The sequence below is a fragment of the Pteronotus mesoamericanus genome, unplaced genomic scaffold (genome assembly GCF_021234165.1).
Source record: "Pteronotus mesoamericanus isolate MK-2021 breed Mesoamerican mustached bat unplaced genomic scaffold, CSHL_Meso_final contig_221, whole genome shotgun sequence".
Lineage (NCBI taxonomy): Eukaryota > Metazoa > Chordata > Mammalia > Chiroptera > Mormoopidae > Pteronotus > Pteronotus mesoamericanus.
In genome coordinates this window covers 228681-249484 of record NW_026555092.1, presented here as the reverse complement: position 1 = coordinate 249484, position 20804 = coordinate 228681, and the positions used below count along the sequence as shown (strand labels likewise).

General features: G+C 42.8%; 1 protein-coding gene across 3 annotated transcripts in view; it reads left to right on the top strand.

The window, feature by feature from the left end:
* UBR4 (ubiquitin protein ligase E3 component n-recognin 4) overlaps window positions 1-20804 on the top strand; it is a 118541-nt gene that overhangs the window by 11235 nt on the left and 86502 nt on the right. For all 3 annotated transcript variants that reach the window (XM_054571646.1, XM_054571645.1, XM_054571644.1), the window contains exons 9-24: window positions 2296-2420; window positions 3020-3079; window positions 3255-3445; window positions 6698-6797; window positions 6933-7070; window positions 7534-7651; window positions 8613-8800; window positions 9750-9909; window positions 10014-10099; window positions 15587-15756; window positions 16949-17231; window positions 17800-17935; window positions 18887-18966; window positions 19453-19581; window positions 20283-20465; window positions 20621-20743. In XM_054571646.1, the coding sequence (XP_054427621.1) occupies window positions 2296-2420; window positions 3020-3079; window positions 3255-3445; window positions 6698-6797; window positions 6933-7070; window positions 7534-7651; window positions 8613-8800; window positions 9750-9909; window positions 10014-10099; window positions 15587-15756; window positions 16949-17231; window positions 17800-17935; window positions 18887-18966; window positions 19453-19581; window positions 20283-20465; window positions 20621-20743 (2270 nt within the window). The remainder of the gene's footprint in view (window positions 1-2295; window positions 2421-3019; window positions 3080-3254; window positions 3446-6697; window positions 6798-6932; window positions 7071-7533; window positions 7652-8612; window positions 8801-9749; window positions 9910-10013; window positions 10100-15586; window positions 15757-16948; window positions 17232-17799; window positions 17936-18886; window positions 18967-19452; window positions 19582-20282; window positions 20466-20620; window positions 20744-20804) is intronic.

Genomic DNA, 20804 nt, shown 5'->3' with positions numbered 1-20804 from the left:
ACAGTCTTGGAAACCTGACCTTGGTTTCAGTAATTTCTTGGGTGCACCAAGAAATTACTGAAGTTGATCATGTTCCTGCATTCTTTGAACAGCTTATTTTGAACATCTCTGTTCAAATAGGAATCTGAAGATAAAGGCACTTTCCACTAGGGAAGGCAGTAGTCATGAAGGAACTGCCTTCTGTTGCTGTATCTTGTAGGGCAGGCAGGATTTTAGCTTGGCTAACACTAGGCAGAGGCAAAAGTAGAGCCAAAAGTATTCTAGGGTTTGGGGAATGTACTGGGGTAGGGGGGCGGTGTGTGTATGTGGATTAGTGAGTGTTGCAACTGCAGAGAAAGCAGGCCCCGGGAACAGAAGGCCTAGAAATGTGTTCTAAGTTTTTGGAGCCACATTCTGTAGACAGTAGAGACAATTAAAGATTTTGAAGTGTGGTGTGATCTGAGCTATATTTGAGGAGGAACATTCAAGCAGTAGTATGCAGGGTATTTTGGTGTGGGGAAATACTGGAGGCGTGGACGCGCTAATGGCAGGGCACGCCAATGGCTTGAGCTTAGAGCAGCCGCGATAAGAATAGAAAGCTAAGGGTGCATCACCATGTGCTCTCTCCAAGCCCATTTCCAGGGTTTGTTTCTTAGTCCTCTACCTTTGATCTTTGCATTTCTATTTCTATTTTTTTTTTAAGATTTTATTTATTTATTTTTAGAGAAGGGAAGGGACGGAGAAATAGAGGGAGAGAAACATCAATGTGTGGTTTTATCTCATACACCCGCTACTGGGGACCTGGTCCACAACCCAAGCATGTGCCCTGCACTGGGAATTGAACTGGTGACCCTTTGGTTCGCAGACTGGCACTTAATCCACTGAGCTACACCAACCAGAGCAGATTGTTGCAGTTTTAAATTTGGGGTTTAATAATTTCAATTTTCTGGGGGTTTCTTTTTTTTTAATGTAACATCTTTATTCTTTAAGATTTTATTTATTTTTTAGAGAGAAGGGAAGGGAGGGAGAAAGAGAGGGAGAGAAACATTGATGTGAGAGAGAAACATTGATAGGTTGCCCCCTGTATGTGCCCCAACTGGGGACCGAATCCACAGCCCAGGCATGTCCTGACCAGGAATGGAACCGGTGACCTTTCGCTTTGCAGGACAGTGCCCAGCCAACGGAGCCCCACCGGTCAGGGCATCACTCTTCAGTGAATTTTTTAAATATACATGGATCTCAGTGTATTTAGTCAATAAGGATTAAAGATTCCTTAAAAATTCTTAGTTGGGTTAAATATCGCAGATTTGGTTTGTTGTTGAAATTTGATCATTTGGGATTATATTTAACGAAAGAGATTTGTCCCTGATGTCTCTGAAAAAAACTAAATGTGGGATTTTTCCCATAATCTTAAAAAAGTGAAAAAAAATTAAAAGTATATTTTAAAATTAATAGATTTTATTTTTAAAGCAGTTTTAGGTTTAAAGAAAAATCGAGCAGATTTTTTACATTCCCCTCTCCCCATACACAGTTTCCATTATTAACATAGTGCATTAATATGAGACATTCGTTACAATTGACGAACCAATATTGATATGTTGTTATTAACTAAAGTTTAGATTAGGGTTCCTTCTTTGAGTTGTATAGTTGTGTGTATTTTGACAGATGCATAATGTTATGTATCCATGATCATTGTCTCACACAGAATAGTTTCACTGCCCCCAAAACCCTTCCTACTTCACCTGGTCGTGCCTAGTCCCTCTCCCCATCCCCAGTCTCTAGTAACCACTGATGTTTTTACTGTCTCCATACTTTTGCCTTTTCCAAAAGCTCATGCAGTTAAAATCAATCGCATAACATGTATTCTTTTCAGACTGGCTTTTTTTTTTTTTTTTTGGCACTAAGACTATGTGTTTACGTGTCCTCCCTATCTTTTTGTGGCTTGATAGCTCATCTCTTTTTATTGCTGAATAATATTCTTTGTCTATGAGCCACAGTTTGTTATTCATTCAACTTCTGAAGGATATCTTGATTGCTTCTATTTCTGGGCAGTTATGAATAAAGCTACAATAAATATTTGTGGGCAGGTTTTTGTGTGGACAGAAGTTTTCAGCTCATTTAGGTAAACACCTAAGAGTAAAATTGCTGGATCATATGGTGAGACTATGTTTAGTGTTATCCTCATGGAATTTACTTTCAGCAACAATAAAATCACTGAATTGCTCGTGAGTGGGTTGTGTTTTTGTTTCACAACAAGAGTTTTGGTGGACTCTTGGAATCATACCATGATTGGAATTGGTGCATCTTCTGTTTCAGGTGTGAGTGTGGCAACGTGTATGGCCATCCTTCACGTGGGTAGTGCTCAGCAGGTGCGGACAGGGTCCACGAGCTCCAAAGAAGACGACTATGAGAGTGATGCAGCTACGATTGTCCAGAAATGCGTAAGTCAAGCCTCTGGGGATGCGGGCGCCGTGGGTGTTCACACGAGGGAATCTGGGCAGTCACACTTTCCTCCCTGAGAGACGGCAGGGCTTGGCATGCTCGCCACTCCCCTCCCCCTGGGTAGCAGGCCTAGGAGGTAGCATTCAGTTGGTTTCTCTGGCAGATCGGTTGGCCCTGCAGAAAACACTGCCGTGTTGTGGTAGCTGTGGACCTTGTAAAAAGATGAGTCACTCAGTTAGTGTACATGTCTGAGGGCTTACTTACTATGTGTCAGTATACTTAGGGTAGAGACGTGCAATACACAAGGTAATTTCAGATAGTGATAGGTGTATAGGATGAGTAAGTGTGATAGAAAGCAGTCTGGGTGTGTCGCTTTAGATTGGGTGGAGGGAACTCCTCTGCAGTGCCATGAGGAGGGAGCTGAGCGAGAAGAGGGAGCCAGTGCCACGTGAGGATGAAGGGAAGTGTGATGATTGTGTCGTTGGAGAGTGACGAGGATATTTCAGTCTCGAAGCTAAATTAATTTAGGTAGGATTTAGCATTTATAATGAAATACGTCAGCTTGCTCAGATTTCCATGTGTGTTTGATATTGGACAGCTTGAAATCTATGACATGATTGGACAAGCAATCTGCAACTCTCGCCGGGCTGGTGGTGAGGTAAGAGGCGTGTCCCTGCTGCGTGCCGGTCTTGTAGCCTCTAAGATGTGCTCCTCTCTTGTAACCTGTAAGATATTTATGTTCATCTTTTCCTTGTGTGCCTTTTTCTTCTTCAATTACAGTTGCTATTCAATATTATGTTAATTTCGGGTGTCTCTTGTGCCTTTCTCAACAGCGTTATCAGAACTTCCAGTTGCTGGGTGCCTGGTGCTTGTTAAACAGCCTTTTCCTCATATTGAACCTCAGTCCTACTGCCTTGGCGGATAAGGGGAAAGAGAAGGATCCACTGGCCGCACTCCGAGTCCGAGACATCCTTTCTCGAACAAAAGAGGGCGTGGGCTCTCCTAAACTGGGGCCCGGAAAAGGGTGTGTGTCTCCCAGGTTGCCGCTCCTGCTTTGCTCTCCGTCCTGGCCATCGTCTGCTGATGGGGGCCAGCTTAGCTCTTCTCACCTCCACATCAGCAGAAAACTCACCCTCCGTACCCAGTTGAATTTAACAGCTAGATGATGATCATAGTCTACTAATCGCTATGTCATAGCTGTGTGACTGTGGATGAATCACTCATTTTTTTCAGTCTTGTTTCCTCATGTGTAAGAACGAGAAAATACTTGTGTAATATGTATTTTAGGGTTTTTATGAGGTTTAAATCAGGAAAAAAAATGCTTTTTCATAATGGGATGAGTTGATTTAGAGGTGATTACTCCGCTTGAGTGTTCACCTATAGAGTGAGGATTCTGTCAGGTTCTCCTGGCTTGCTTCCTCAAGCATTTGCTGCTGTTTTGATGAAATCTGGGCGTTAAGCCCTGCTTGCTAGGAAAGAAGTTAGAGATATGACTTCTGTGTAGTTCAAGGTTTTGTTTTCTTACTATGAACAGGCATTTCTAGATTTTATTTGTTCACTCAGTCCCAACCACGTAGTAGGCGCTTACTCAGACGTTGAGAATACAGCACAATCAAAACAACATCCTTGCCTTTATGGAGATTATTTTCTAACTGGAACAACAGTGAGCAAAGATACTAAGTTCATAATAGGTTATATGTGAGTGTTGTAAAGAAAAATAAGCCGAAGCAAAGGGCTAGAGAGTGACAGGGGCTGCTCTTTTAGCTAGAATGGTCAGGGAAGACCTCTGAAGAGGAGATGTGGAGAACATATATGAAGTGACAGTGAGCCGTGCAAATATTCGGTAGAATTGTGCAGGTTTTGAGGTAGAAGTATAATTGGCATTTTAGAGGCTCAACAAGTTCAGTATGGCTAGAGTGGAGAAATTGATGAGGGAGAGAGGTAGAAATTGAGGTCAGAGAGTTAGCCAGGGCCAAATCACCTAGGGCCAAGTGTAATCTGTAGGTGTAAGAGGCCTTCAACGGGGGAGTGGTATGATCTGACTTACTAGTGGTTTGCGAATGCAGCTCCTGTGTGGAGAACGGACCGCGCGGTCAGTAGGGAAGGAGGAGGCGGGGCACTCAGGAAGCTAGTGCGGCGCTCCAGACAAGAGAGGAAGCGGGGCCTGGGAGGCAGGTGGTGGCCGTCGAGGCAGAGAGGAGGTCAGCTTGGGATACGTTTTGAAGGCACAGTGGACGGGTTTGCTGATGGTTTGGATGTTGAGTGTGAAAAATATGACATCAAAATTGTTTTGGCATGAGAAAAACTGGGTTGTGTAATTTACTGAGCTAAGGAACACCAGCTTAGGAGTAGATTGGGGGGCAGGAAGGGGGCGAACCAAAGAATTGGATCTTGGCCGTGCTGAGTTTGAGGTGAATGTCAGACCTCTGTGTGAGGGGTTGAGCAGGGTACGTGAGTATAGAATTCAAGAAGGACATCAGTTCTGGACCTCATTCAACAGATTACTCACTGAGTAGCTTCTCCGTCCCCGGCTCTGTGTTAGTCTAGAATGCATGATGAACAAAAAGAAAAAATAGACATACTCCCAAGAGACGAAGTTGATACTCATCCAGATTTATGTCAAATTGTATGTAGAGTGTACTATAATAGTGCCATTTGACCTTGGTCAGAAAAGTTAAAGCCAGTTTCCCTGAGGAAGTGCTCTGGAACGGGCACTGGGCTGGTTCACAGTACAGGCGTGCACTGCACAACGTTTTGGGCAGCAACAGACTGCATATGAGATGGGGTATACCATGCAGCCTCGGTGTGTTGTAATTCCATCATCTACATTGATGTAAATATACTCTATAATGTTCCTACAGCAGTGAAATTGCATTACTCAGAACGTATCCCTGTTGTTAAGTGGCACATGACAGTAAATATTACACAAAGTGGAGAGAGGTTTGTTCCAGAGAGAACAGTAGTCTGTGATGTTTTGAGTTCATCCACACTCGGCATTGTGAAGAGAAATGGGGGAATGTCAAAAAAGAATCTATATTCTTAGATGTAGCAGTTACATTAAAAAAAATGACTTATTTCTAGAGATTTAAAAAGAGTACATGTACAAATTTATAAGCTATAAACTGTAAGGCTTAAACTGTAAGGAACAAAAGGCACCCAAATTGGTAAAATTCTACCAGATATTTTTTTGTGTATGTGTATAAAATATGTTTACAAAAATAGGATCGCTGTTATAAAATATTGTTGATGTCTTTTCAGTGAACAAACTATGTAAGTTTTTAATGGCTGACAGTATTCCACTATGTAAACACGCCATAGTTAGCTAATTATCTTAAGCTAATTATCTTATTAAACACTTAGGTAGGTTGTTCCAAGTTTCTTATTTTGATAAACTATGTTTTTTAAACCTTCTGAAACACCAATCTTTGTGAACTTGTTTAATTATCCCCTTGGCGTAAATTCCTAGGAGTATAATTGTCAGGACAAAGGGTGCACTTATTTAAAAATTTGAAATGTTTTGCCAGAAAACTCAAACGCCGCTCTGGTTTGTGTTCCCGCCAGCTGGGTGTGCATGCGCCCTGTGTCCCCAGTTCTCCTCGACAGTGGCTATCGCTAGTCTCCATGTTAGCTAGTGTTAGGAGTGAAAGATGTTATTATATTGCTCTTATTTGTGTATCTTTGGTTACTAGTGCGATTGTGGTCTTTTTTACACCTTTATAGCTCATTTTTGTTTCTTTCTTAAGCTGCCTATGTCCTTTGCCCCACTTTTCTATTTGATGTTTGTCCTTTTTTCTTATTGATTTACATTTTGATTATTGATTATGTTGATCAGCTCATTGCATATTAGATATACTATTTGTCATGTGGTCATTTGGACAGAAATAAGTTTTGTAGGAGTGGTAATTTTTAACTTTTACTTCTCAAAAGAATGACTTTTAAGGAATTCAGACACCATTTAAATGTCAGCATCATCACATGATCCAATTGCTTTGAAAGGATAGTTTCAGTTTTAAAATCCATGGATTTTGAAGCTTTTTCAGTCCTGAGGTTCTTAATGTCAAGCCTGTGGATCCTTAGGCAGTCCGTGGATGGGCTTCAGGCAGATTGCACACTTCTGAAATTACATGCAGACTCTGTACTTCCCCCCTCCCCCGGGAAAAGTTCTGTAGATTCTGAAAGGGGCCTAGGAACCCCCAGATGGCAAGATCCACTGTTTTTAAGGTTGCACTTTATTGTGAGTTATCTGAAGGTTTGTTTTTCCTTTTTCTTTGTGTAGGCATCAGGGATTTGGGGTGCTCTCCGTAATACTGGCTAACCACGCGGTCAAGCTGCTAACGTCCCTCTTTCAAGACCTGCAGGTGGAGGCTCTGCACAAGGTGAGGCGCGTGCGTTCGGAGAATCAGCACAGGGGTGGCGGGGCCCCCTTCTGGGTGAACTGCCTGAGTAGTCAGATCAGGTGGTTATGTCCTGGTGACTCACAACATCAGCTCTCCTTTGACGTTTACTTTCAGGGCTGGGAGACAGATGGTCCCCCCGCGGTCCTGAACATTATGGCCCAGAGCACCTCCATACAGCGGATCCAGCGGCTGATCGACTCTGTCCCGCTGACAAACTTGCTGCTGACGTTACTCTCAACCTCCTACAGAAAGGTGGGTGGGGTCATGCCATTGGCACTTGGTGAGATCTTATAGTAACTTCTCAAAATGAGTAAGACTGACTGAAAACTGTGATCTTTCTAATGCCAAATTTGTGGTAATGATTTTAAAGATGAGAGGAATTCTGAAATGATTCCAAACATTTGGAGCAGCCGTTGGCCAATAGCGTTGTGATATGCAGGGCTGCTCGGTGATTCGCGATGACTGCCGCGCTGGAGCAGAAACACGCAGGCCACCGTGGAACTCCTGTTTCAATTCTCGTCCCCATCTCTGGTTTTGGAGTGCTTTTGTAGGAAAAACCAATGAGAGTCCTCAAGGGAGCTATTAGGAGAGCTACTTCTCGGATTTAGGAAGAAAGAATAAGAAAAAACTTTTAAAGCGGTGAATGGGATGAGGTAGGAAGGTTCCCAAGTGGATATCATCAGCTTCCCTCCGCCCCGCCCCGCTGCTCGCCTAGGCATGTGTCCTGCAGCGTCAGAGGAAGGGCTCCATGAGCAGCGACGCCAGCGCCTCCACCGACTCCAACACCTACTACGAGGATGATTTCAGCAGCACAGAGGAGGACAGCAGCCAAGGTAGAGACCCCCCTTTGCTGTCTCCCAGCAGACAGGCTGCGGAATGCGGCCAGAAGTGCCCCAGCGGTGCCCCTGGGTTCTGACCTGCCCTTTTCTTCCCACTGCCTAGCCTGGAGTTTGACTTTATAAAGGGTACTCAAAGGTGACGTATTATTTAAGAGTAAGTCAAGCTGCTGAAGAGTGAATGATAAAAACTACTGTCAGCGAAGCCCAGATTGCTTTTCATTCCGTGTCCTCCAAAGTCAAAACACACCTCAGTTCATACTTCTTTTTGTGTTAACCCATTTTGTGAACTCTGCTCTGAGCTTTCCCACTGAAACTCAAAAGGTATGCGAGGTGTTTGCTTTGGCTCTCGTAGATGCGTGGCTTGGGGAGGCTCGGGGAGAGAAACTGCAGACTCTGTTGTCACGAACAGCAGGGTTAAACCTAGCGCTTCCTCCTGCCCGAGTTTGGTGAGAGACTGAACAATTATAAATACCTCAGATTCTTTATAATTGGGTGTTGTGTAGCAATGTACAGTACTGTAAAAGGTATGATTCTTAACTTGGGATTTACAATTGATAGGCAAGTAAAAAATTTGCTCTTGCAAATATTTGGTTTGCTGCCAGTAAAATAAAGTGACATTGTTTCTTTTCCTTTGTTGGACTCCTTTTAAAAAATGTCAGTTTACAACAAAGAAAAAAAACAGTTCTATCGAGGTCTAATTTATATAAAATAAAATGCTCCCATTTTACGTATACATTTAGATGTTTTAGAAAATGGTTTAAATTTTTCAGTTACAGTTGCTGTACAATATTATGTTAATTTCAGGTGTAAAACCATAGGTGAGTTCTGATAAATTTATGCAGTTGTGTAACTACGACTCAAGATATCCTTGTGTCCCTTTTGACTTTTCAAAAGCAGATGTACTAACATTTAAAGAAATGGGTTATGTCTGTTATTTCCCTCTTTCTCTGTTCAGACGATGACAGCGAGCCTATTTTGGGGCAATGGTTTGAAGAGACCATCTCCCCCAGTAAAGAGAAAGTGGCACCTCCGCCGCCTCCCCCGCCCCCTCCGCTGGAGAGCTCTCCGAGAGTTAAAAGCCCCAGCAAGCAGGCCCCTGGAGAGAAGGGCAACATTTTGGCCAGCCGCAAAGATCCTGAGTTGGTAAGAGTGGATTTCTGAGGCTTAGGGAAGGAGAAATGGGGAGAAAGGGTGTGAAAAGTAGGTCATTTAAACAAAAACATTTTCTAGGATAGATAACTAATATTTAAAGATTTTTTTCTTAGGACTTAAATGTATTGGTTATGCTTGACTAAATAACTTGTACTCTTGGTGTTGATTGCTCTGATTGAGGGTTGTTAGTTAACACAGTCTTTGAAGTTAGAGGTGAGTTTCAATGCTACTTTTCTCATGTACTGGCTTTGTGACTTTGGGCAAGAATCTAAACTTTTCCTAGCCTCAGTTATGTCTTTTATTGTGTGGAGTGATTGTACCTGCCTCTAAGAATGTTGTGAGGAATTAAAGAGCCCTTCTCATAGGTGTGGTACATGGTAAGTTCTTGCTACTGATCTTTGCAACTAGTGTTTATTGATGATGTACTCTGTGTAAGCCCCTGTTCTGAAGCTGTATCAGCAAACAAGTCAGATACAATCCTTGCTTTCACATAGCTTAATCTAGTCAAGAATCTGGATATTAAACATTTACATAGTAACTCAATTTAATTTTAATAGAGACATAAAGAGCTGGGAATTCTATAATAATACAGGCTTCAGAATTGAATTAATAATGCCCAAGAGCTGGACAAATATAGGACCTTAAAGGAGAAAAAAACGAGTCAGTCTATTTGGAAACCCGCTGTCTTCATGCTATACTTCGTGAAGTCTGTCGTCCTAAACTGGCATACCCCCTTGTGTAACCGATGGACTTACCCGGGAGGGGCTATCGTAATTAAACTTAGTCCTGCTGGAGGTGATTTAAAATCTGACTTTTAAAATCACTGTATTTATTGTATGAGGCCTATGGGCATATTTCACTTCCTGTTTGTATTCAGGATTTATAGGGGCCCTGGGCATCTGAACCCGATATCAGCTTTGTTTGTTTGTTTGTTTTTTAGTTCTTAGGTCTGGCTTCCAACATTTTGAACTTCATCACCTCTTCCATGCTGAACTCTCGGAACAATTTTATCCGAAACTACCTGAGTGTATCTCTTTCAGAACACCATATGGCTACCCTGGCCAGTATCATTAAGGAGGTGGACAAAGATGGACTCAAGGGTCAGTCGACAGGATATTTTTTCTCATGCAGTTTGGCTCTAGGCAGGGTGGTGTGATGTATTAAGGAGCTGCTTGAATAATTGGCTTTCCTGTTTGTCTCTAAGGGTCATCAGATGAAGAGTTTGCTGCTGCTCTCTATCATTTCAACCACTCTCTGGTAACCTCCGACCTTCAGTCGCCTACCCTGCAGGTTGGTGTGCAGTGCGGGCGGTCAGCCAAGAGCTCCCGCCGTCCGCTCCGCGCTCGGCAGGCTGCCGGGCGATGCAGCGTGTCATGGAGTCCCCACCCTGGAAAGGGTGCTGAGAGAATGTCCTAGAGTGACCCTCTGCTTTAATTAGGGTGATTTGAAGGGGAAGAAAATGTCATTCAGTGAACTTAAAAAGGAAAAACTACAAAAACAAACAACTCCTGATGAGTATCCTAGTAGAAAAATGGACAAAACAAACAAGTGGGCAATTTATTTAAAATATATATATATAAGTGCCCAACAAACATAAGAAATGTTCATCATGAGTAATCTAAGAAATACAGACCAAAAGATGTGTTTTAAAGGAATCATTAGAGGAGATAGATGCTCTCATATAGATTCCCGCTTGCAAACCCACCGCCAAAGTGAAGTCTAGAATCTTGTTTGTGGACTTCTAAGTCTTACGATTTTCCCTCCCTACTGAAGTAGCTGATGTCCTGAATTCTAAATCTGAAATTTCTCATTTCATTAATTTTTTTATATATATTTGCGTTTATAATTTTTAAATTAAAAAATTAGTGTTTTAGTTTTTATAGCAGATGACATCATGCTCTGTGCAATTGTTTCAGGCTTTTTTCACTTAATATTCAGTGCTACATTGCTAAGGCCCATCTGTATTTTTGCATCTTTTTGTAGCTCTTGTTTGGACTGCTATGTGATATTCTACTAGACGTCTTTGTGACCATACCAGTTTATCCATTTCCCCTCTTCTCCCACTCATGGGCCTTTGGGTTGTGTCAGGTTTAATCACAATTCCAGGTGTTGTTATGATCTTTCTTGTACTTCTCCTCTGTTCTCTTGGGACTCGAACTGGGGGTAGTGTTGACAGGTTTTGGAGTATGTGACCTTAAGCAGATAATGCCAAATTGCTCTTCTGAGTAGCTGTACCAAGTTTTACTCCACCAGCAGTGGGTCAGCAGTGGATTCCCATTCTCTCCCAACGTTTGCCAATGTTGTGTTTTTGTTGTAACTTTCTTATGTTCTAAGTTAGTGGTTCTCAATCTTTAACATACATAAGGATCCCTGGGGAATTAGCTAAAAATGCAGATTCCTAGTTACTGTGACACCCCCCTCCCTCAGTAGAATTTGGTAGATCTCCAATAATTTGCTTTACTGTTTTGAGCACTTTTTGTTACTCTTAAGATTCTTTCAGTGGATTCTCAGAATCAAGACACAATTCCAAGGGTTGTACTTGCCCCCACAGGGACAAAATCCAGGAAACTGTTTCAAGAGGTTAAAATTGATTCTCATAATCCCAACCTATTCAAGAAATTCTTAAACATTTTCTTTTGTTGTTGAAAAAGTAATGAAAGCTATTTCTACTTACCTACTGTTACATGAAAACATTTTAGGGGGCAGGAAAGGGAATATAAGTTGAGTAGAAAAGTTGTTGACGTATGTAAGATGAAGAGAAGGAAATGCTTCAGTTAGTATATGGCTGGCTGTCCTGCCAAAGTTACTGTTTCCTTGCCCAGATATGAGTTTATTTAGGGAAGTTTCAAAGTTCATAGACTTGATCTTTTCCTGCTTAAACTTGTTCAAATAATGGGGAACAAATATTTTTCTCTGGAGAATAGTTAAGATTCCTCTAATGATTTGTCCTATTAGTATCTTAAAAATAATTACAGACCTTGTGTGGACATGCAGCCTGGTTGCCCCTAGGTGCTGACGTCATGCAGAGGAAATCCTCAGACCTCCCTTTTCATTCCCTTTCCAGACATGGGGCTTGAAACCCTTCCCCCGGATTTCAGAGCTGTGATGGAGGAAAGTTCAGGACAGTCAGTGCCATCAAATGATCTGCTATTGGGTGCCCTACCGTGGAGGCTGTTCCTTTGGAGTAATGCCCGCAGCCGCGTTACCAGGCTGCCTGATTTAATGTTGCAGGACACACACAGTGTCCCCTCAGGGAGGCTAGTAAAATGCACCTCAGTCTGCGAAAGCAAACAGATGTAAGCTGCGCCTTAAAAGCTGTCTTCGGCTGTCAGGGAAATAAAGAACTATGGTTCTAGGTGAGATTAGCAGGCCTATTCCCTACTTAGAGAAGACATTGAAATCTACTGACTGAGGACTTTGAACCTCTTGGAAAGAGGACATTTTCCTGAGAGGCCGTGGGAGAAGACGTGCTTGGTTGGCATGGCCCCTCCGTTTTCTCAACTGTGTCTGATGAAGCAGTCTACTGGGGTGATGTGTGTCTCTTGAAGCCCAGTGTGAGAGCAGGCTTTGCCTGGTTTTCCAGTGGTGTTCCTGCTGCATTGGCCTGTGGTGATTAGCTCCATCTCTAGCCTTGTTTTTCATAGAGGAGGTTGGGGATGGGGCTGAAAGTTCCAGTCCTCTAATCACCTGGTTCCTCTGGCTGCCAGCCCCGCCCTGAAGCTGTCTGAGAGGCACCCATCTGGGGCCTTACTTCATTAGCATAAACTCAGGTATTGCTGAAAGGAGTTTATTATGATTAACAAAAGGAGCTTCTCTCACCCAGGAAGTCACTGTCACTGTCACTAAGGAAGTTACTAGAGTTTTAGGACCTCTGTGCCAGGAATGGGACTAAGACCAGATACGTCTTTTTTATTGTATCACTGTGTCACAGGGGGTGAGCACTGAATGGGTGCAAAGTTTCATCTGGGGAAAATGAAGTGCTGGGTGGGGAGGGGTGGTGGCAGTCACGGCTGCTCAGTGCGCGTCAACGGGATGCCACAGAACCGCACACTTTAAGTGAAGTGGTAAATTTTATGTTACGCTATTTTATCACAAAAAGACTTACCTGGCACTTTTAGTACTAGTTTATTGCTGGTACTACTAAATGTTAGCCGCTGTCTATTATTTTGTTACTATTAATATATTTAATGTTACTGATAGAATTCTGATAATATTTAATAGTGTTCTAGGTTCATTCATTCAATAAGTATTCATTGAGCACTTTGTGTGTAGACACTGAAGAAATAAAAGGTGACTTGAATTAGTGCAGGATCAGGAGAAAAAGGGGACGTCATGGTGTGGGTAGAGGACCTGTTGTAGAAATCATGGGAAATTATTTGAATGGGATGAAGGACAGGGGAGGAAGGCGTCTAAGATACTGCCCGGGTTTAAATCTCAAATGGAGACTAGAAGGGTGCTGTTGTCTTTAATAGGGATAGGAAGTCTGGGAGGAGAGTTGGCTTGGGGTAGAAGGAGTGATACTCAGAGCTCAGTGTGCTCTTTCCTAGATGTATGTCAGCTCAGAGGTTGTATTTATTCATGGATTACTTACTTCACAGGTACTCAGAATGGTCCTTTGGGTTTTACATGAGGAACAATTTGCCAGTTTCTCTCCATTTTTAAAACAAATGAGTCAGTATCAGCTTCCCAACACGACTTTCTTTCAGTCACTTATGGGAGGCCAGTCTTAAAGCCTTTGTGTAGCCTGGAAAACTATATAGCTGCGTGTGAGGCTGTCCTCTAATGAAGGAGCCAACTAAAGGCCACTAGCAGAGCCATGTTCTATGTTATTATATTGCTTCCTTTGTCGGTATGTTGAATTTTATAGGTCTTTCAATCCAATGAAAAACAATTTGTATATTTTTGTACATAAAAATTGTACATTGTAGGTTATCAACATTTTTAGTTTAAATAGTCACCATTACTATTATTGAAAAAATAATCTTAAATATGATGACGTTTTGAGGTGCCGGTGGCATGAAAACATCTAGAAAGTCGTTGGAAATGTGAGCCTGAAATTCAGGAGTTAAAAAGTTAAGATTGATAATAGCTCTGAGGCTTATTGAGGCAGTTGTTGAAGGAATGAGAAACAGATGAAATGGATGGAAGCCGAGGATGAAAGCTTGGGAACGCCCACATTGGGGAGGGGCGGAGAGAGGGCACAGGGAAGGTCGGAAGGCATGGCTCAGGCCAGGGCTTTGCTGCTGTGGCTCAGTTCTGCTTCCTAGAAAGTCAGTTCCTCTTACCTAGAGATAAGAGGAGCTGAAGTGGCAAGGAAAAACCAGGTTCCTGAGGAATGTTAGCTCATTGCTTAGAGCTCTGAGGCCTAAAAACTGACAGAAAGACACAAAAAAACTGACACAAAATGAACAGAAACTTCACCTAAAAATATATAAATAGCATTTTAAGGAATATATGTATATTAACTATAATCCTTTTACCAAACCTATGATTTTATTTTACATGTGTTCTTCTAGTCCCTATGCATATAGTTTGCATTGTTTTTACATTATAATCAGAACATTGATACATCTCTTGTTTTCTGGCTTTGCAAGTTTTATACATTTATCTTGGTCTTTATAATTGCCATGATTAGGGCTGCATGTCACTTGAACATTTAGATTTTTGTCTCTGATTTTTTTTCTTACAATAGTGTTGCAGCATTTATTTTTGCTATAGCTCAGGCACATTTATTTTTTTTAATGGGTTCCTTGAGTCGGGTGGAAAGCCATTTACGGCTGTGTTGAGCTTAGTGATTAAGGATGTGGGTTTCAGAGGTAGACCTGGCTTTACTGCTAGGTAAGCTTGTGGCTTTCCTCACGTCCTTAAACCGCGCAGGGCTGTTTCCCCCATCAGTGAAGTGGCGCACCCGCCCCGGCGCCGCAGCTCTGAGGACAGTGTGATCGTGCGCACAGCGCTCAGCTGGCGGCCCCATCCCACGCGTGTAAACTACTCATGGTATCTGTGACGTCTGAGTAATTATTCCCAAGGAATGAGGTCCTCTAGGATATTTTATAAGAATATCGTTTAATTTGGCAGACTTAGACATTCGTCCTGTGTCCTGAGGTACCCGTGATTTGTGTCTTCTGAAGCCCAGTGAGAAAGCGGGCTTTTGTCTGGTTGTCCGTCGGCATCCTGCTCAGGCTGTGTGTTTGAGAAGATAAGCTGCAGCCTAGATAACTGAGCTGAAAGTCACTCTCACTTGAAAGACCTGCCACAGCTGGAGGTCGACAGCCTGGCGAATTCTGTATGCCTTGCCATCTTACGGGCAACATTTCTCTGCTAATGCTGTTAATGTCACTTGTTGGACCTATAAGTTGTTGGATCTCCCTCTTCTGAGAGTTATTTGTAGTATGTAACTGATTATGAAAGAGAAAATGTTAGCTATTACAGTTCAAATTTTCTTTGGAAAGCACAGACTTCTCGTGTTCTATCTATTCGGAATATTACCCCTTTTCTGCTGTCTCAGTACATTTCTCCCTTTTCTCAGGATGCCTTTTCTGACACTGATTAGTGATAGTTGTTAATAGGTTTAGATTAGTAATTTTTTTTATTTTATATTTTTCTCATTTGTTGAATGAAATGATCTGTTTCAAAACCACTGATAAATCTGAATTTTTGCATCCTTTATTTAAATACTCCTCCCAGTATTAAAAAGTAACATGGGAGAGCATCACTCACCTTTGGCCTCATTTGCGGTCTTTTTCCTCATGGCCTCTTGTCTGTCTCTCACACCAGAACGCACTGCTGCAGCAGCTGGGAGTGGCCCCTTTCTCCGAGGGCCCATGGCCCCTGTACATCCATCCCCAAAGCCTCTCTGTGCTTTCGCGCCTCCTGCTCATCTGGCAACATAAAGCCTGTGCTCAAGGTGACCCTGATGTCCCTGAATGCCTTAAAGTTTGGGACAGGTAAGAAACCGCCAAGAGAAGCCCTGTGGAGAAGGTTCCTTACTTTTTTTTTATGTCTGACTTGCCTGTACTTAGTCTGAAGAGGTACCCTGGTGGTAGTGTTTAAAGTGCTGAGGGTGGAGAAGTGTGTTTCTGGTGGGAGGCTTGGGGGGAAGAGGTGCTGTTTAAAGACAGAAGCACATCGTGTGGAAACAGAATCTCCACAGCACAGAAGGGATTTGGTTGCAGTTATGAGATAGAACCTGAATCATGAGCACAACCAATTTTATCCTGACCTGGTTTTTTGAAAGAGAGGGAACAGGGAAGCCAACACTGTCTTTGGTTATAGTGCTTTCAACATGAAACCATTTAGAGTGACTCGCAGTCTTTTTTTGGACAACTTTTAAAGTTGGTTTGTTTTTTTTTTTTTTTACTTGAGGGAAGCTCAGATTAATCATCTAAATCCTCTTTAGATGAAGACCTATATTTGCCATTTTTGTTTACATGGTTAGGAGTCTTCAAAGCAATTTGATTTCCTCTTCTCCATTCTATGATCAAATAGCTCTAATGCTGGATTTGAGAAATTGTAAATCCTCTCATATGCCAAAGACCCTGCATTTTTCCTGATGGAATCTTGCAAAAAGGCCAGGAGGTGGGAGGATGGAGAATGTGGTGAGGGAAACCCTTATTAAAACACAAATCTCTTTTCTAATAGCCAAAGGCAGTGGAAACAGTTGGTTACATTTATCTATTTTTGCATAAAACGTCTTCCAACAAGTTCTCTGAACAGCAGAGAATTGAATTGTAATGTATGTAACTATTATGCACTGATTTAACCTGTACTATAAACTCTCGGAACAAAAATTAAACTCTAGAATCAAAGTATAGGGAAAAGTAATACTTGCTTCTACCTGACCAGGCTTGTTAATTTAAAAAAAGTAAAAAGCACCACCTTTTGGGAGCTTGCAGCTCTTTGCATTGTCAGAAATGGCTGGGTGGGTGTTAGCACCCTTGTGCCCACCCTTGCCATTGCTGAGGGGGGATGAATCTGGCTTTTTGTAGCCAAAACTTCATTTTCATCTTTTGTTTACATGTAGCTTTTTTGTCTCCCTCAATTTGCTATCTTAATACCTGCATTTAACACTTGACATTGTAACACTTTGTGGGGGTGGTTCTGACTTTTTCCATCAGACATACTCTCCTCTCCTGGTAGGTTTTTGCTGACAATGAAGCAGAATGCCCTGCAAGGCGTGGTGCCCAGCGAGACAGAAGACTTGAATGTGGAACACCTGCAGCTGCTGCTCCTCATTTTCCACAACCTCACCGAGAAAGGCCGGCAGGCCATACTGACCCTCGTTGTGCAGATCATCCAGGAGCTGAGTGCCAACATGGACGCCCAGATGCGCTCCGTGCCGCTCATCCTCGCTCGCCTTCTTTTGATCTTTGATTATCTGCTTCACCAGTACTCCAAAGCCCCCATGTATCTGTTTGAGCAGGTATGGGTCGACATGCTCTTTTTGCTTTACTCGCTGTTAGTGAGAGTGTGTTTGGGGTAGGTTTTTGAGGAGCCTCAGGAAGACCGCTGAGACTTGCGTGTGTGCACTCACACTGCGGTTCGCCAGAAGCAATAAATAGAGATTGCTTGATTTGATGAGTTTGTTAAAACACGGGTGTTGTTCTTTGACTTCACCTTGTGTTGTCTAGCACGGCGCCCTGAGCATCGACTCTCAGTGACTGCCTGTTTGTGGTTGAGTGATGGCTGAGCGGTAGAGTTGATGGATTAGTGAATTTCTTTGTAGAGATACAAAATGAGGATGGTAGGGCCAGTTAGGGATTATTATACGCAGCATTTCTTAAAATGTTTCATTGAGTACTATTCCCTTATACTCCAGCAGAAAGGTACTTTCTAAAAGAAATCACAGAAAAGTCTAAGATTTTATTTTAGTTTGTGAATTCCCCAAACTTTGATGTTTTAGTCTACGTTGTGCCTGGAGTGAGAAGCCGCCTGGTGACTGTGTAGCTTTCTTACTCTGAGTTTTGTTTTTGTTCTTGTTTTTTTTACAGGTACAGCATAACCTGCTCAGCCCTCCTTTTGGGTGGGCCAGTGGGGCCCAGGATAGCAACAGCCGCCGGACGACCACCCCGCTCTATCATGGTTTCAGAGAAGTAGAAGAAAACTGGTCCAAGCATTTTTCATCAGGTCAGAAAGAAGACTGGCAGTAAGAAACCGACTCATTGGTCCTCGCTGGCAGGGTTGAGTTTGGAGCTCGGAGACTCCTCGAAGATCTTTGGTCGTTGGTTTAGTTTCCTTCCTAGGGGTGGCAAATTCCTATGAATTCAAGACATTTTCAGAAATAGATATTCACATAGCCAACATTTATTTTAAAACAAAAAAAACACTGAGATACAAGAATTAAGCATCCTTTTTTCTGGCTGTAAGCTGTCGTATATCTGTTCCTGCCACTCTGGATGATTAATCTTAATTTCCCTTAAGGATGTGGTTCTAACTTGCAGGTTAAATTTCCTTTTGGGCGAATATTCAGAAAATAATGGAAGCCATGACTTTCTCTCTAGCATTTCTAATTGTCCATTCTTTTGATGAGGGGCCTCTCGTGTTCATTTTTAGTATGTGTTTGCTGTTACCCTGAGGATTGTTAGATGTGAAGAGCTTTTTGTGGAAACTTTCATCGAGTGTTCATATGAATTTACCATCATTGGGATCTCTTATTAGTCCCTCTGATATTGGGGAAATAGCATTTAAGTTTAAGGCAGTCAGTCTCTTGATACAATTTTGTTGGTTCACTTGAGCATAGAGCACATTAGTTACCTCCCAGAGTAGTGGCTCTCAGCTGAGGGTGACTGTGTCCCCTATCCCCAAAGGGGACATCGGGTACTGTCTGCAGACACATTTAGTTGTCCCAGCTGGGAGGATGCTCCTGGAATTCAGTGGGTAGAAGCCAGGAAGGCGCCAAACACCCTGCAGGCCACAGGGCAGCCTCCTACAGCCAAGAGTTATCTGGCCCAGTGTGTCAAGAGTGCCAAGGCTGAGAAACCGGTTCCACAGTGTTTTCTTGGTTTTTCTGTTTTACAGTTATTAAACAGCGTTGAGAATAAAATAGTTTTTTTTTTTAAGAAGTGCATTATTTTTCAGATGCTGTGCCACAGCCCAGATTCTACTGTGTCCTCTCTCCAGAAGCCTCAGAGGATGATCTGAACCGCCTCGATTCTGTGGTACCAGGAATTTTAAAACCCCATTTTACACGCGGGTCAGATGGTTTCCACTGAAATCAGTCTGTCAGGGGGAAGGGGAATGCCTTTTTGTAATGAGGGAATTTGGTCTGTGTTAAGGTCTGAGCTTATTCTAAAAAGATAATGTTATTTTGAGGTCTGTTTGCTGGGTTCCCCTTTTGCTGTAGGGGATGCCCTTCCTGGTGGTTGACACCTCTGACACATTGTGAAGACGCTTAGCGTTTTCGCATGCAGCGCTTGAATGGACAGACAGCTGCTGTATTCTGAAGCCTGCACTTGTGTGCTGACGGCGGCCCCATAACCAACCGACGACCCCGTGAGGGGGTCTCGCTGCGACAAGAAATTACTCATCAGAATTTAAACGAACTAGATTGTCAATCATGAGGTTAAGTGATAATGTACAGAGAGTAGGGGGAAAAACTTTCCAAAAATAAGAAGAAAATGATTGTCTTTCTTTCTTGGTATTAGGCATGTGATGTTCTCTTCTCCAAGCTTGTCAAGTATGATGACCTCTATACTGCCCTGACGTCCCTGCTCGCGGCTGGGTCCCAGCTTGACACTGTCAGGAGAAGGGAAAACAAGAACGTAACAGCTCTGGTAAGACCGTGGCAGCCTGGGCCAGTTATGAAGTGTGGCATTTGTTTGATAATAGGGTAGCAGTTCAGCCAGAAATGTCCTTCTAGGACCTACTCAGTTTACTGAGTATCTGTTTGCAAAACTGACTGATACTTCAGTATTTCTACATAGTTAAGATGGTTATGTTTGTCTTAGAGATAATCTTATCATTTTTTGTCACCCTGGAAAAAATGTGACTTCGAGAGTTAATGGCCACCTAAGTACTATATCTCCGGTGAGTGCTCGATGCGTGACACTGAAGCCTCATACTTGAGCTTTTTCTGTGGCTGCAGGAATGTCTCTCTCTCCCTAGAAGCCATGACAGCAGTTCGGGCCACGGAAAGGGCCAGCTCATTGCGGGCCTGCCACGAAGAATGTTCTGCTTTCTGTGGGTTATTTGTTACATTATTTGGGGAGTCAAAGTTGTCTTAGAACAGTTTTTTTAGGCCTAAGAAGTGTGCAGGACACAGAGCAAATTATATGTGTGCTTTCACATTTTCTGCTTTATTATGAGCTATATTTTCTAGAAAGACCTGAGAGCAGACTTGAGAGCCAAATCTCAGTTGAAAATCGAGACTCCGCACTATTCTGCTTTGAGGGGTTTGTTTGGAGCGGCTCTTACTGTTAGGGAGACTTTGAGGCAATGCTGCTACCTCTGGGACTGCTCTTTTTGCTTCTTCCAGGAGGCCTGTGCCCTTCAATATTACTTCTTGATACTGTGGAGGATCCTAGGAATTTTGCCACCGTCGAAGACTTACATGAACCAGCTGGCCATGAACTCGCCTGAGATGAGTGAATGTGACATCCTCCACACCCTGCGGTGGTCTTCACGCCTCCGGATCAGCTCCTATGTCAGCTGGATAAAGGTACCACAGTGTGCTACAGAGCTTGCTGCTAAGGGGTGTTCAAAGCCAACACCCCTGTTCACTGTGCCGCTGGGAGTTTTTAAATCTAAGGGTAATGAAAACCTTAGGCTGTCTGTATTGCTCTCCTGAACACTTTCTTCTTGCTGTCCAAATAGGATCACCTGATCAAACAGGGAATGAAGGCTGAACATGCTGGCTCTCTCTTAGAACTGGCTTCCACCAAGTGCAGCTCAGTGAAATATGATGTCGAAATTGTAGAGGAATACTTCGCTCGACAGGTATGTTACTGTTGGATCGATAATGATGGACTTGGCTTCTGCCACAGCCTTTTGCCAGATC